Source organism: Hyperolius riggenbachi, chromosome 9, assembly GCF_040937935.1.
Source record: "Hyperolius riggenbachi isolate aHypRig1 chromosome 9, aHypRig1.pri, whole genome shotgun sequence".
Classification (NCBI taxonomy): domain Eukaryota; kingdom Metazoa; phylum Chordata; class Amphibia; order Anura; family Hyperoliidae; genus Hyperolius; species Hyperolius riggenbachi.
In genome coordinates, this window is record NC_090654.1 from 9,249,440 (window position 1) to 9,262,774 (window position 13,335).

Genomic DNA, 13,335 nt, shown 5'->3' on the forward strand with positions numbered 1-13,335 from the left:
GATAATGGGAGTAATCTCATTCGCGCTTTAAGGTTGGCTAAGCTGACACACATTCCTTGCCTGGCGCACGTGATGAACCTAGTAGTTCAGCGGTTCCTGAGGACGTACCCAGGCGTGGCCGATCTTCTGTTGAAGGTGCGTCGAGTGGCCAAACATTGTAGATATTACAGTACTGCTTTGGGGGCACTCGCCAAGATGCAGGAGCGCTTCAATCTCCCCCACCATCGCTTGCTGTGTGATGTCCCTACGCGCTGGAATTCTACGCTGCACATGCTAGCCAGCTTTTGCGAGCAGAAGAGTGCAGTGGTCCAGTACATGACGGCGCAGTACCGAGGCGCATCCGGACAGCTGCCAAGCTTCTGTGGATCCAATTGGGCCAACATGTTGGACCTCTGCCAAGTCCTCCAAAATTTTGAGCAATCCACGTTGCTTGTGAGCAGTGACAACTCTTCAGTCAGCATTACCATACCACTGCTGTGTTTACTGAAGAGGTCAGTGTTGAAAATCAAGGAAACAGCTGTCATGATGCAACTGGGGGAATCTGAAGGAGAAAACGATCAGCGTGATGGTACCAACATCAGGCCATCCGCCTCAGGAAACGCTGGCCCCAGCAGCTATGACGAAGAAGAGGAGGAGGAACAGTTGGAGTTGGAGCAGGAATTTCCTGCCACCACTGACGAGGGCCAGAGCGGTGCACGTTGGACTTCCACAATTCAGCGCGAATGGTCAGCAGAAGCAGACCAGGAGGAAGGTGACGACTATGATGCATCACAACAACTATCACAACGCTCACAAGAGGATGATGAGGATTCTGGTAGGACTCTGGCACACATGGCTCAATTCATGCTAGACTGCATTGAACGCGACCCACGCATTGTGCGCATTCTGGACAACACCAATTACTGGGTTTATACCCTTCTGGATCCACGGTACAAACACAATGTTCCAAAACTGCTTGAAGAAAGAGTCAGACAGGTCAAAATGGAAGAATACCAGCAGGCCCTTGTGGAGACTTTAGAGAGGAGATTGACATCCTCCCCCTCCTCTAGCCAGTTGTACGCCGACAGACTGACTTCCGCAAACCCAGGACGACCAGGAGGGCAGCAAACAACGCAAGCCGCAGCTAGTGCCCAAAAGGGAATGGTATCGGCAGTGTCCTTGGAGTGGGAAAATTTTCTGACACCCATGCAGCAGCAGCCCACTGAATAGCAAGCGTGCAGATCCACCTCCAACACCGATCGCCTGGAGAAGATGGTCAAGGACTACATGTCAGATGGCGTAGCTGTGTCGAACAATCCATCTGCACTCTTCAACTATTGGGTATCGAAGCTAGACACCTGGCACGAACTGGCAATGTACGCAATAGAGGTGCTGGCTTGCCCGGCAGCCAGCGTTATGTCGGAACGCTGTTTCAGTGCTGCCGGAGGCATCTTCACAGATCGGCGTATCCGCCTCTCCACAGAAAATGCATACCGTCTGACTCAAATTAAAATGAATCAATCCTGGATTGGAAACGACTACGCAACACTCCAGGACCCCAACCAAGTAACATGACCAATGAACATCTGGGATGGTTTAGCGTTTCCGGTCCCTGTTTATTGAACCTCTCATCTTTATTACATTTATGACTGCATGGCGGCAAAAAGCATTGCTGCTATATCCGCACGCTTTTTGTCCTCATGCAAGGCCTGGGTTGTTGTGTCTCAAAAAGCATGGCCTTCTTCTCCTCCTGCGCCTGCTCCTGTTCCATCACGTGTGCTGCTGCTGCTGCTGGGTTAGCGTTGCCGCCCGGTCCCTGTTTATTGAACCTCTTATCTTTATTACATTTATGACTGCATGCATGGCGGTAAAAAGCATGCTATCCGCACGCTTTTTGTCCTCATGCAAGGCCTGGGTTGTTGTGTCTCACAAAGCGTGGCCTTCTCCTCCTGCGCCTCCTCCTGTTCCATCACGTGTGCTGCTGCTGGTGCTGGGTTAGCGTAACCGGTCCCTTTTCCTGGAACCTCTTCTCTGTATTACACTTATGACTGCATGGCGACAAAAAGCATGTTACCTGTGCAAAGAAACATGACATTCTCCACATTTAAAAGACAGTTTTTCCTTTGAAACTTTACAGTCAATTTTCTCAAAAACTATAAGCTCTTTTTCAAATATTTTTTTCCCCTTGTACCCACTCCCAAGGTGCACATACCCTGCTAATTTGGGGTATGTAGCATGTAAGGAAGCTTTACAAAGCACGAAAGTTCGGGTCCCCATTGACTTCCATTATGTTCAGAGTTCGGCGCGAACACCCGAACATCGCGGCGATGTTCGGCGAACGTTCTCGAACCCGAACATCTAGGTTTTCGCCCAACACTACTGCCAATCAGCAGCCTGGCTGCATTTAGCAGGTGTTTTAACAAACACTTTTTATAATTCTTAATACTCCGAGAATTGTAGTGTGGAAAAAGGAAATTGGGATCCTCTGGAGGATCGATGCCCGTCAGTGTTTTGATGTGTTTTTTTAACTTCGATCCAAAATGGTCTTATATCTTGGCACTCGCATAGAATATGAAGCAGGGTTCCACTATCTGCCTGAGATCTCCAGCGTCCCACATTCGTGCCCAGGAACATTCGTGCCAATCTGCTGGGTGTAGAGTACCACCTTGTTAGCTACTTAAATCTTGACTCTTGAATCCTAACTGAAACCGAGTATTCATGTGCAAGTATCAAGATTTTCTTCCATTGGACATCAGTGAAGTCCCTCTGTAAGTCTCTCTGTCACTTGTTGCTAAAGGAAATCGTAAGATCTGGGCCTACATTTAAGATATTATAGATTCTTGATATCATGTCTCGTCTTCTACCTGCTCCCCTACACAATTCCTCAAACGGTGAGTTTTCTTTAGACAGCTCCTCCCTTGTCCCCTGGGACAAAAGAAAGGATCTGAACTGGAGCAAACCCCACCAGTCCAGCTCCCCTCCCTGTAATATCTCTGCAATCTCCTCAAGTGATTTTCAATTTCCAATAAACACTCGGCCCTGTAAAAAAACACTACTCCTCCATAATGGGTACGCATTTCTCTGGCATCCCGGGGAAAAATCTGGGTTGCCCAAAACAGGGAGCAGTGGAGAAGGATGTGATGTTAAAGAGGCCCGAGAGGAAAATGTCTGCAATAGCTTAAAGAGAAACTCCGACCAAGAATTTAACTTTATCCCAATCAGTAGCTGATACCCCCTTTTACATGAGAAATCTATTCCTTTTCACAAACAGACCATCAGGGGGTGCTGTATGACTGATATTGTGGTGAAACCCCTCCCACAAGAAACAAGAAAAGTATGTACTCCTGGCAGTTTCCTGTCTGTGAACCTTGTTGCATTGTGGGAAATAGTTGTTTACAGCTGTTTCCAACTGCCAGTGCCAAAAACCATGCAGCAGCTACATCACCTGCCAACAGTAAAATGTTCACTGGAGTTCCTCTTTAAGAGTGTCACTAAGCAGATCACTCACCAGATGGGTCAATTGTATTTTCTGCCCAGCCACGGGATGCCATGTACGGGGACTGTCACAAAATTCTGTTCCAGTGGTGGGCCGAAATTTCGCATACGCGAAATTTCACATTAAAATTCGCAATTACGCATTGTAATCGTAATGCGAACTTTCAGAGAAAATTGTAATTAATATCATAGCAGTAATTTAAAATTTTGCATAATTTTCCCGCATTATTTTTGCAAAATTTTGCATCATTTGGAGCCGAATTTAGAGGTTAATAGCAAAACCCTCTTACGTGCTATTGCTACCAAAATTGCTACATATGTTAAGCAGAATAGTGGGTATAAGTCACAAACATTTTTTTCAAAAAGACCTTGTAGTTTTTGAGAAACTCAACTGTAAATATGCAAAGAAAAATGGTTTTTCAACTGTTATTCTTGTAAGTTTAAAAACCATTTTTTACTTGCATTTTTAAAATTGAGTTTCTCAAAAACTATAAGGTCTTTTTGCAATTTTTTTTTAATTTTTACCCACGATTCTCCTTAACATATGTAGCAATTTTGGTGTCAGTAGCATGTATGGGAGCTCTGCTATTCACTGCTAAAGTGGACAAGAAATTATGAGAACATTTCGTGAAATTTTATGCGAAATTATGAATGACTACACAAAATCAATTGAATTTGCAAATCGTAATTACGTATAAGCGCAATTGCGGAAATTTACGCGAAATTTAGCGACATCGTAATTTGTTGATTACGGTCATTGTCAGGAATATATTGGGGTGCTGATGCTGTTAAGGATAATACAGTAATATATTTTCATTTTCCCATTTTTATATCTGCTGTGGTATGTCAAAGGTGTAGATATGCAGGCTAGATTCCTGGACTGTTCATGTATTTGTGTGGGTGGGTCACTAGACCTACATTTGCATCTAAAGAGTTCTTCAGTGAATAAGACCAGTCACCTTCAATAGGCAAGGAAGCGGCCCATTAGGCCACTAGCAGTCACTTTTGATCTGCTGTCCCAGGTGTTATTGTCTGCGTCTGTCTACAGGCAATTACAGGCAAACTGCTACCTGTAACCAAAATGCAATCTTTTCATGTATGTGCTAAAATACACTTTAACCTAGGAAATAATGCTGAGGAAGCCTTTTGATGTCTGGTAGGATACAATCTTACCTATTGAATCTGCCAACTTCATAGGCTATCAGGAAACTCGGTAATTTACACAGGACATCCTGCTGCAATGTGAAAGCCTTAATCAATTGTCACCTGTAACCTGGGGAGATTGGAGGTTAGGGAAATCTTTTCATGTATGTGGGCTATAGTACATTTTTCCCATATGGATGTTAGATCTCTGGAAATCCAATTATGACTGAGGATGTAATTAAATCTAGGTCCCCCCCGTCCACACAGGCTTACAGCCTCGAGGCGAATATTTCATTATAAAAACCAGGGGACAGCTACCTCAAATCAGTCCCCTCCTGACGGTAGCGGAAGCTGGTCTCCTGGCCCAAGCTAGTGGACTCCTGGTCTAACCAGAATTGTGTCCGTCCACAAAAGGCCAAGGTTCTTCTATTTGGATTCCTGTATTTTGGTAAGCAAATTGCTTGGTGTGTATCTTTGTAACCTCTTATTTTTGTAACTTTATCTTGTAACTTTTTTACTTTGTTTTTGTACATCTTTTGTATATATTATGTTCTGCATTGTTCCACGTTTTTATGGAATATTAAACCGTTATTTAATAAGCTTGACTTCTGCTGTGCTAAACTAACACTCATAGCATAGAAGAGATTGAAGTGCAACTGTGTATAGTCCATGCCTATTTGTATGCTTGAGCAACACTACCATATGAAATTGTAATTGCATTGTGTGTGGGGGCGTTTGTTATACCTTGGCCTAAAGCGCGCAGCTGACCCAACGTACGAAAAACGCCAGTGCGAGTAGCGACAGCAGAGTGGCTAACAGTATTGTTCGGAATGACTGTTAGTGGTTTTGTGCTTCACTACAGTGTAAGATTGCAACTGTGTGTGGGTGCGTGGCGTTACCGTATTCGGCCTAAGCGCAAAGCTGACCCGAATACGAAAACGCGGAGTGCGCACTGAGGACTCAACAGCAGAGTGGAAGTGTCTAGCAAACCGCTAGTTGTGGCAGTGAGAGGTGTTCTGAGGGGTCCCAGCCTTGTTTTAGCTTGACTAAGGCTGCTTCCCCTCTCGATCTGGTCAAACCCGCAGTCGGGAACCGTATACGCAGGCGTGCCGCGGGCCAGTTCCTGACAGTCATCACTAAATCTGTTCCAGATCCACACACAGTTTATCCATAGGATTCCCATGCCAGTCTATGATCCTGTTCAGGACAGCAGCCGCATAGTATAGATAGGGATCGGATCAGGAACTGCCAAGCCTCCCTCTGCTCTAGGCTGGATCATCAGCTTATGGCTAATTCTTGGTGGCTTGGCAAACCATATGAATCTTGTAAATTCTCTTTTAACGAGGTCAAAAAATGACCTGATGACGGACGACACTGGGGGGGTCTGGAAAAGGTACAGAAGCCGCGCCATAACATTCATCTTTAAGATGCTGACTCTTCCGTACCAAGAAAATTCTGGTCAATTCCATTTACGAAAATCTTTTACTATCTCCATGCCCATTGTGTAATAGTTAATCCTAATTAGCTCCTGTATGCCCTCTGTGATCTTCACCCCCAGGTACTGTATGTAAGTGCCACCTGGACTCATGTTATGGGAAAATTCTCCAGTTCCTCCATAGCCAATCCCAATGCCTCACATTTCTCCCAGTTGAGCTTGAAGTTGGACAATTGCCCACATCTTCTAAATTCTGCTAAGAGGCAAGGCAGAGATATCCTGAGACCTGAGATACGGTGACCATACGTCCCGCTTTACCCGGGACGCGTCCCGCCTTCGGGGGGCACTGTCTCAGGCTGCATGAGGTCCCGGGAAATGTCCCACTTTCAGCAGCGGGACGTCCCGGCCTCGGGACTCTGGTCACCGTACATGAACTAGCCGCAGTGTCTCATAGACGCTGTGCTAGTTCATTCCCTGCAGCCCCGCTCCAGCAGCCTGCATTGTCCTCCGGCAGGCACAGGCAAAGCAGGGCTACAGGAAGATGGCGTCCGGAGGCGGAGCCCTGTACTGGAGACTATTTGTGTCTCCAGTACAGGGCTCCGCCTCCGGACGCCATCTTGCCGTAGCCCTGCTCTGCCTGAGTGCCTGTGAGCCCGGGGAGCTGCACACACACCAGAGGCCGGTGAGGAGACTTCTGTCAGGTGAGTACATGCTTTTTTTTCCAGGTGAAATGTGCCCCCATTGCGTTTTTGTGCTGACATGTTTGCCCCCATTGCGTTTTTGTGCTGACATGTTTGCCCCCATTGCGTTTAATTTGTGCTGACATGTTTGCCCCCATTGCGTTTTTGTGCTGACATGTTTGTCCCCATTGCGTTTAATTTGTGCTGACATGTTTGCCCCCATTGCGTTTTTGTGCTGACATGTTTGCCCCCAATTGCGTTTAATTTGTGCTGACATGTTTGCCGCCTTGGCATTTATTTTGTGCTGAAATGTTTGCCCCCATTGCATTTTTGTGCTGACATGTTTGCCCCCATTGCATTTATTTTGTGCTGACATGTTTGCCCGCAATGCGTTTATTTTGTGCTGACATGTTGCCTGCAATGCGTTTATTTTGTGCTGAAATGATGCCTGCAATGCGTTTATTTTCTACTGACTGGTTGCCCGCAATGCAATTATTTTATACTGACATGTTTGCCCCCATTGCATTTATTTTGTGCTGACATGTTGCCCATTGAGTTTATTTTCTGGTGTCTGGGGTAACTGTTGCTGCATTATTTAATGGTCATAGTTGGCTATGTTTGCTGCTTTGGGGTTACGGTATACTATTAAATAGCAACACACAGTTTCTGCACACCCATGATGCGAATCCTTGTTTGACCACATCATGGCGTAAACACTGCTTTCTTATGCCTCGCTGTTACATCATTACGTTAGCTCCGCCCATAGAATGTCATGGCCAGGCACCGCATTTGTTGGTGTGGCAGCCCCCCATTTTTCGGCGCACCCCCCCCCCCCCCCCGCCCTGTCCCAGGTTGAGCCTACAAAAATCTGGTCACTGTACCTGAGAGGAAAATAAGCGGCAACCTTGTGCGTGGTGTTGCCCATTGTGACTCCTGTTATATTTACAAGTTTTTAGGTATTTACTGTTCCATGCTCTTTAAAGAGGAACTGTCGTGAAAATAATGTTACGAAGAATAACTTTTTCCCAATATTCCTTTATAAATTATTTAGTCAGTGATTGGCAATTGTAAAATCTTTCCTCTCCCTGATTTACATTCTGAAATGTATCTCTGGTGGTGACATCTTTACTGCTGGCAGGTGCAACTCTGCGGAATGTCTGGCTACTGAGAGTACCGCGGCCAGTACAAAATATATCTGGTCTCCCAGAATGCTTGTGGGTGGGGGAGAATTCTACATAGCTAAACAGCCTAGGCTATGACATCACTGGGAGGGCGGGGCTTCATACCAATATACATATATATATATATATATATATATATATATATATATATATATATATATATATATATATAAGGATGCCATATGTTACTTCCTGTTAAACAATACCAGTTGCCTGGCAGCCCTGCTGATCTCTCTGGCTGCAGTAGAGGCTGAATCACACACCTGAAACAAGCATGCAGCTAATCCAGTCATACTTCAGTCAGAGCACCTGATCTGCTGCATGCTTGTTCAGGGGCTATGGCTAAGGATCAGCAGGGCTGCCAGGTAACTGGTATTGCATAAAATGAAATATATATGGCAGCTTCCATATCCCTGTCAATTCAGTTGTCCTTTGAGGTTTATCCCACTGACAATGCTATTGTAGGTAATACTGAGTCTTGCTGTGTCTGCATAAGACATCATTTAGCATTGCACCATCTCCATTATATCAATTTGTGTCTTTTTTTTTTTTTGAGAGAATTCAAAATTGCATAAAAAAATAAATTAGCATTTAACGACTTTTCTTCAGTGCAGTTTTTATACTTCAGAGTGATTTTGCTACTTACATTAACAGAGCGGCCGCATTTAAACGCACATCCCGTCCTGCTGTTGTCTGATCCTCCGAGATTGCAGTCAATTATCTCCTATAGAAAAAGAAGGAGAGCCTGTTACACACAAATCTATAGGTTTCTCCCACTGAACACCTGCATAGTCACACCCTGAAAACACACCTTATAGATAGGACAATGGAAGTCAAGTCAGTTAATTTTCAGAGCTTAGCTATTGGTCAGTGAAGCCCTCCATCATGCAGAAGGACCAATAAGCAGGCAGGAGAGGTGGGAGGGGCCAGTGGCGTAGCCTAGGAGCTATGGGCCCCAATGCAAGTTTTACAATGGGGCCCCCAAGCACTCTACACGTAACAATTGATATGGCACACCAAAACCTGCCAATGGCAACTACAGTGTCAGAGGTGCCAGAGGGGGATGGGGAACAGCTTGTTACTGATTACTGCTATTTAAAGCATCTATAGAAGTGATTATTACCAGCACAGGACCAATAGAGAGCTAATAATGATGTTCAGGGAGGGCCCTATGGGGCCCCTCTGGCCCAAGGGCCCCGATGCAGTCGCAACCTCTGCACCTCCTATTGCTACGCCCCTGGGAGGGGCCAAGATCAATGCTTGAAGAACGTGTTAAAACCGGCACACTTAAGGCTCCCTGCACACTACATCCGATTCCGATTTTTCATCGTTACTGCATGCTGCGTTTTTTCCTCCGTTTTCCTGTTGATTGTATTCATGGAAAATCGTAAACGGAATCGGAAAATAGATTTGCAGTGTGCAGGGAGCCTTATGGATATTTTAGGAATAATGCCAGTTCTGACATGAAATGTACGGGAAACTTAAAGAGGAACTCCTACCAAGAATTTAACTTTATCCCAATCAGTAGCTGATACCCCCTTTTACATGATAAATATATTGTTTATCACAAACAGACCATCAGGGGGCGCTGTATGACTGATATTGTGGTGAAACCCCTCCCACAAGAAGCTCTGAGTACCGCGGTGCTCCTGGCAAACTGCCACAATGTAACAATGTTCAGAGACAGGAAATAGCTGCTTACAGCTGTCTGTAACAGCCAGAACAGCTAGAAACAGCTACATAACCTGCCCACAGTAACAATGTCACCCTGTGATACATGTCAGAATGTGAATCTGGGAGAGGAAAGATTTTACAATGAGCAAACACTGACTAAATCATTTATACATAATTATGGTAAAAATGAAGCACTTTTTTTACTACATTATTTTCACTGGAGTTCCTCTTTAAACTGTGATGATTTATTATTATTCATTTATAAAGCACCAACATAGTCCCTGGTGCTGTACAAAGTGAGATACAAAAATGGGGTACATAATATTACAGACAATGGTATACACCGATATACAAAATACAGAAATGGTAATTAAGTGACAGAATGAATATGAATAAAATGTGCAACAAAATCCAAGACACAAAAGCATACCTCCCAACTTTTTGAGATGAGAAAAAGGGACACTTAAGCCACGCCCCTGCCACACCCCCTGGCCACGCCCTCACCACGCCTCTAGCCACGCATACCATAAAGATTTCATAAGAAAAATATGTTGTTTTATAATTCAAACCACACTGGTCCTTTCTATCCTGCTTCATTTTCCTTCATAGTAACATTTTACAATTAGTATTATATCAATTTAAAGGTTGGGAATAAAGTCTAGAGTCAATCAAACACATTTTTAGTATAGAAATATATATATTTACATAGAAAGAGGGACAAAGTCCTGAAAGAGGGACAAATGAGGAGAAAAGAGGGACAGAGGGACAGGGCTCCCAAAGAGGGACTGTCTCTCCGAAAAAGGGACAGTTGGGAGCTATGCAAAAGTGTGCTAGAGCCCTGACCTTCTGAGCTTGCAATCTAAAGGAATGGGAGGAAGGATGAAACAAGAGGTAGAATAGTATACAATATTCATACCTAGAGGCAGTGTGTTTTATGCTAGGTACACACCATACAATTTTGTATTAGATGGTTCGATAGATAATTTCCATCATGTCTGATATTATTTTTATTGTTTTTCTGCTCGATTTCTCATACAAGTGAATGGAAGTTGATAAGAAAAGATTAGAGAATCCAGTGTGAAATCGAGCGGAAAAAGGAATCGAACATTGATGGACGGGAAAATCAACCCAAAAAATGCACCGTGTGTACCCAGCATTAGGATATCCAGTAGTACAACTTGTCCAGAGGTCAAAAGGGGAACTGGCCTAAGTTAGATCGTATGCGTGATGGAAAAAGCGAGTTTCAATGGCACATTTAAAGGGACACTGTAGGGGGGTCGGGGGAAAATGAGTTGAACTTACCCGGGGCTTCTAATGGTCCCCCGCAGACATCCTGTGCCCACGCAGCCACTCACCGATGCTCCGCCCCCCGCAGACATCCTGTGCCCGCGCAGCCGCTCACCGATGCTCCGCCCCCCGCAGACATCCTGTGCCCGCGCAGCCGCTCACCGATGCTCCGGCCCCGCCTCCGGTTCACTTCTGGAATTTCTGACTTTAAAGTCAGAAAACCACTGAGCCTGCGTTGCCGGGTCCTCACTCCCGCTGATGTCACCAGGAGCATACTGCGCAGGCACAGACCATATTGGGCCTGCATAATACGCTCCTGGTGACATCAGCGGCATCGAGGACACGGCAACGCAGGCGCAGTGGTTTTCAGACTTTAAAGTCTGAAATTCCAGAAGTGAACTGGAGGCGGGGCCGGAGCATTGGGGAGTGGCTGCGCAGGCACAGGATGTCTGCGGGGGACCATTAGAAGCCCCGAGTAAGTTCAACTCATTTTCCCCCGACCCCCCTACAGTATCCCTTTAAAGATATCAAAGGTTGGAGAGTGACAAATGTGTTGTGGCAGAGGATTCCAGAGGAGGGGTGAGGCGCGTGTGAAATCTTGTATATGTGAATACGAGGAGGTGATTCTAGTGGAGGATAATGGAAGCTCATGTGCAGATCTGAGATTGCGGTTGGGTTTGTATCTGGAAACTAGTGAGGAGGAGATGTACCGGGGAGAGAGATAGTGGAGAGCTTTGTAGGTTAGGGTTAAGAGTTTGAACTGGATCCTCTGGGTAATTGGCTGAAGAGCCAATGATGCATTGTTTTATCTTAAAGTGTACCAGAGATGACATGTGACATGGTGAGATAGACATGTGCATATACAGTGCCAAGCATACACACGCTTGTGCTGTGCTCCTTTTCTTTTTTTCCCTGCCTGCAAGAGTTTATAAATAGCTATGGAACTGACAGTTTTTCTCCAGTCAGGACCCAGTCGGCTCACTGATGTCAAATTACAGCTATAAAACACTTTCCTTAACAGAGAAGAAGAACAGAGGCGCCAGAAGAATAAAAACAGGCTTTAAAATTGTTAAAAAATTGTTTGGGAGGCAGTGGTGGACTTATCTCCTATAAGCAGTCACTAGATACTGTCAATGAAACAAATAATTTATTGGCATACTCCACAACAGGTTGCCAGGGGTGCCTCTAGCCTTTCTGTCGCTCCAGGCAGGAAAATCTGTGGCGCCCCCCCCCCCACATGATATATACACACAGTGTGTGTGTGTATATATATTATATTATATATATATATATATATATATATATATATATATATATATATATATATATATATATATATACATACATACATACATACATACACACATTGCCAGTTCTTCTGCAGTACATCAAACCTGTCAGTAATTCTGCAGCAGCAGCTGAACAGCAGCAGGCGATGCACAGTGGCTCACACACTGTGCAAACAGAATCCCATGCTCGTTTCCAGCAGCTGCTGCTAGTACTGCCTCCCAGAGTCTCCGGTGTCTGTGATGTCACTGGCTGACTCACCATGTGACCGCTGCCCACCAAGTTCCCGGCGCTCGCTCTCCTCTCTCTGGGGTATGGCTCCCTCCTTGTCCCAGTCCCTCTCTTCTCCCCGTTCGCGCACTCAGCAGGCATGCCGGGCAGGCAGCATCATAGATTAGTTGCCCTGTTCGGTGCCTGTTAATCAGAACGTTTATGCGGCAGGGGGCGGAGTTAAAAGCGGAGGAGTTCTCTATTGGACAGAGCCGATTTCCTCTGTTCCTCCATTGGTCCAGGGGGCGGGGAGTGCACAACAGCGCTGTTATGGCAGCGATTTGAAGCTACTTTTTGCTGCGGCCAGCGTGAGGGTAAAAAACGTGTCGGCAGTCGCACTACAATACCCAGCGGTCGCGCCCTGACCACAGACGGCGCTCCAGGCATTTTTCTAGCGCGCCTATGCCTTTGGGCGCCCCTGCAGGTTGCAACCCGTTTCGCAGGCTTCCTGCTTCCTCAGGCAATTAAGAGTAGGGGAGCATACAACAGTGTTTGGTCTAAGATACATCAGGAACCACTGTCATTTACTGTATATCTTTACATAACTTTCCTTAACAGATACCTGGGCTTTTTACTGTGAGAGGAAAAGATGAAAAGTTCAATAGTTCATGCATTTTCACTCTGGGATTCTTTAGACACTGCAATTGAGCATTTTCACTCTGGGATTCTTTAGACACTGCAATTGAGCAGAGACTATGGAACATTAAATCTACTACATTTTTAGGAGTAGAAGGACAGGATCCAATTATTTATCTCATTAGTTCATTTTCATCTCTGCTTCACTTTAAGCTCATTCATTATGTCACCATTCTGAAAAACTTTGTGAAATAATAAAAAATATAAAACAATATTCAGGTTATTATGGAATGTTTACATACTGTAAATAAAGGAAACCTAAACTGAA

The 13,335-nt window shown here is 45.1% G+C and overlaps 1 protein-coding gene across 3 annotated transcripts in view; it reads right to left on the reverse strand.

Annotated features, from left to right (window-relative positions):
• STAB1 (stabilin 1) overlaps nt 1-13,335 on the reverse strand; it is a 308,949-nt gene that overhangs the window by 190,311 nt on the left and 105,303 nt on the right. For all 3 annotated transcript variants that reach the window (XM_068251889.1, XM_068251888.1, XM_068251891.1), the window contains one exon: nt 8,560-8,637. In XM_068251889.1, coding sequence (XP_068107990.1) covers nt 8,560-8,637 — 78 coding nt within the window. The remainder of the gene's footprint in view (nt 1-8,559; nt 8,638-13,335) is intronic.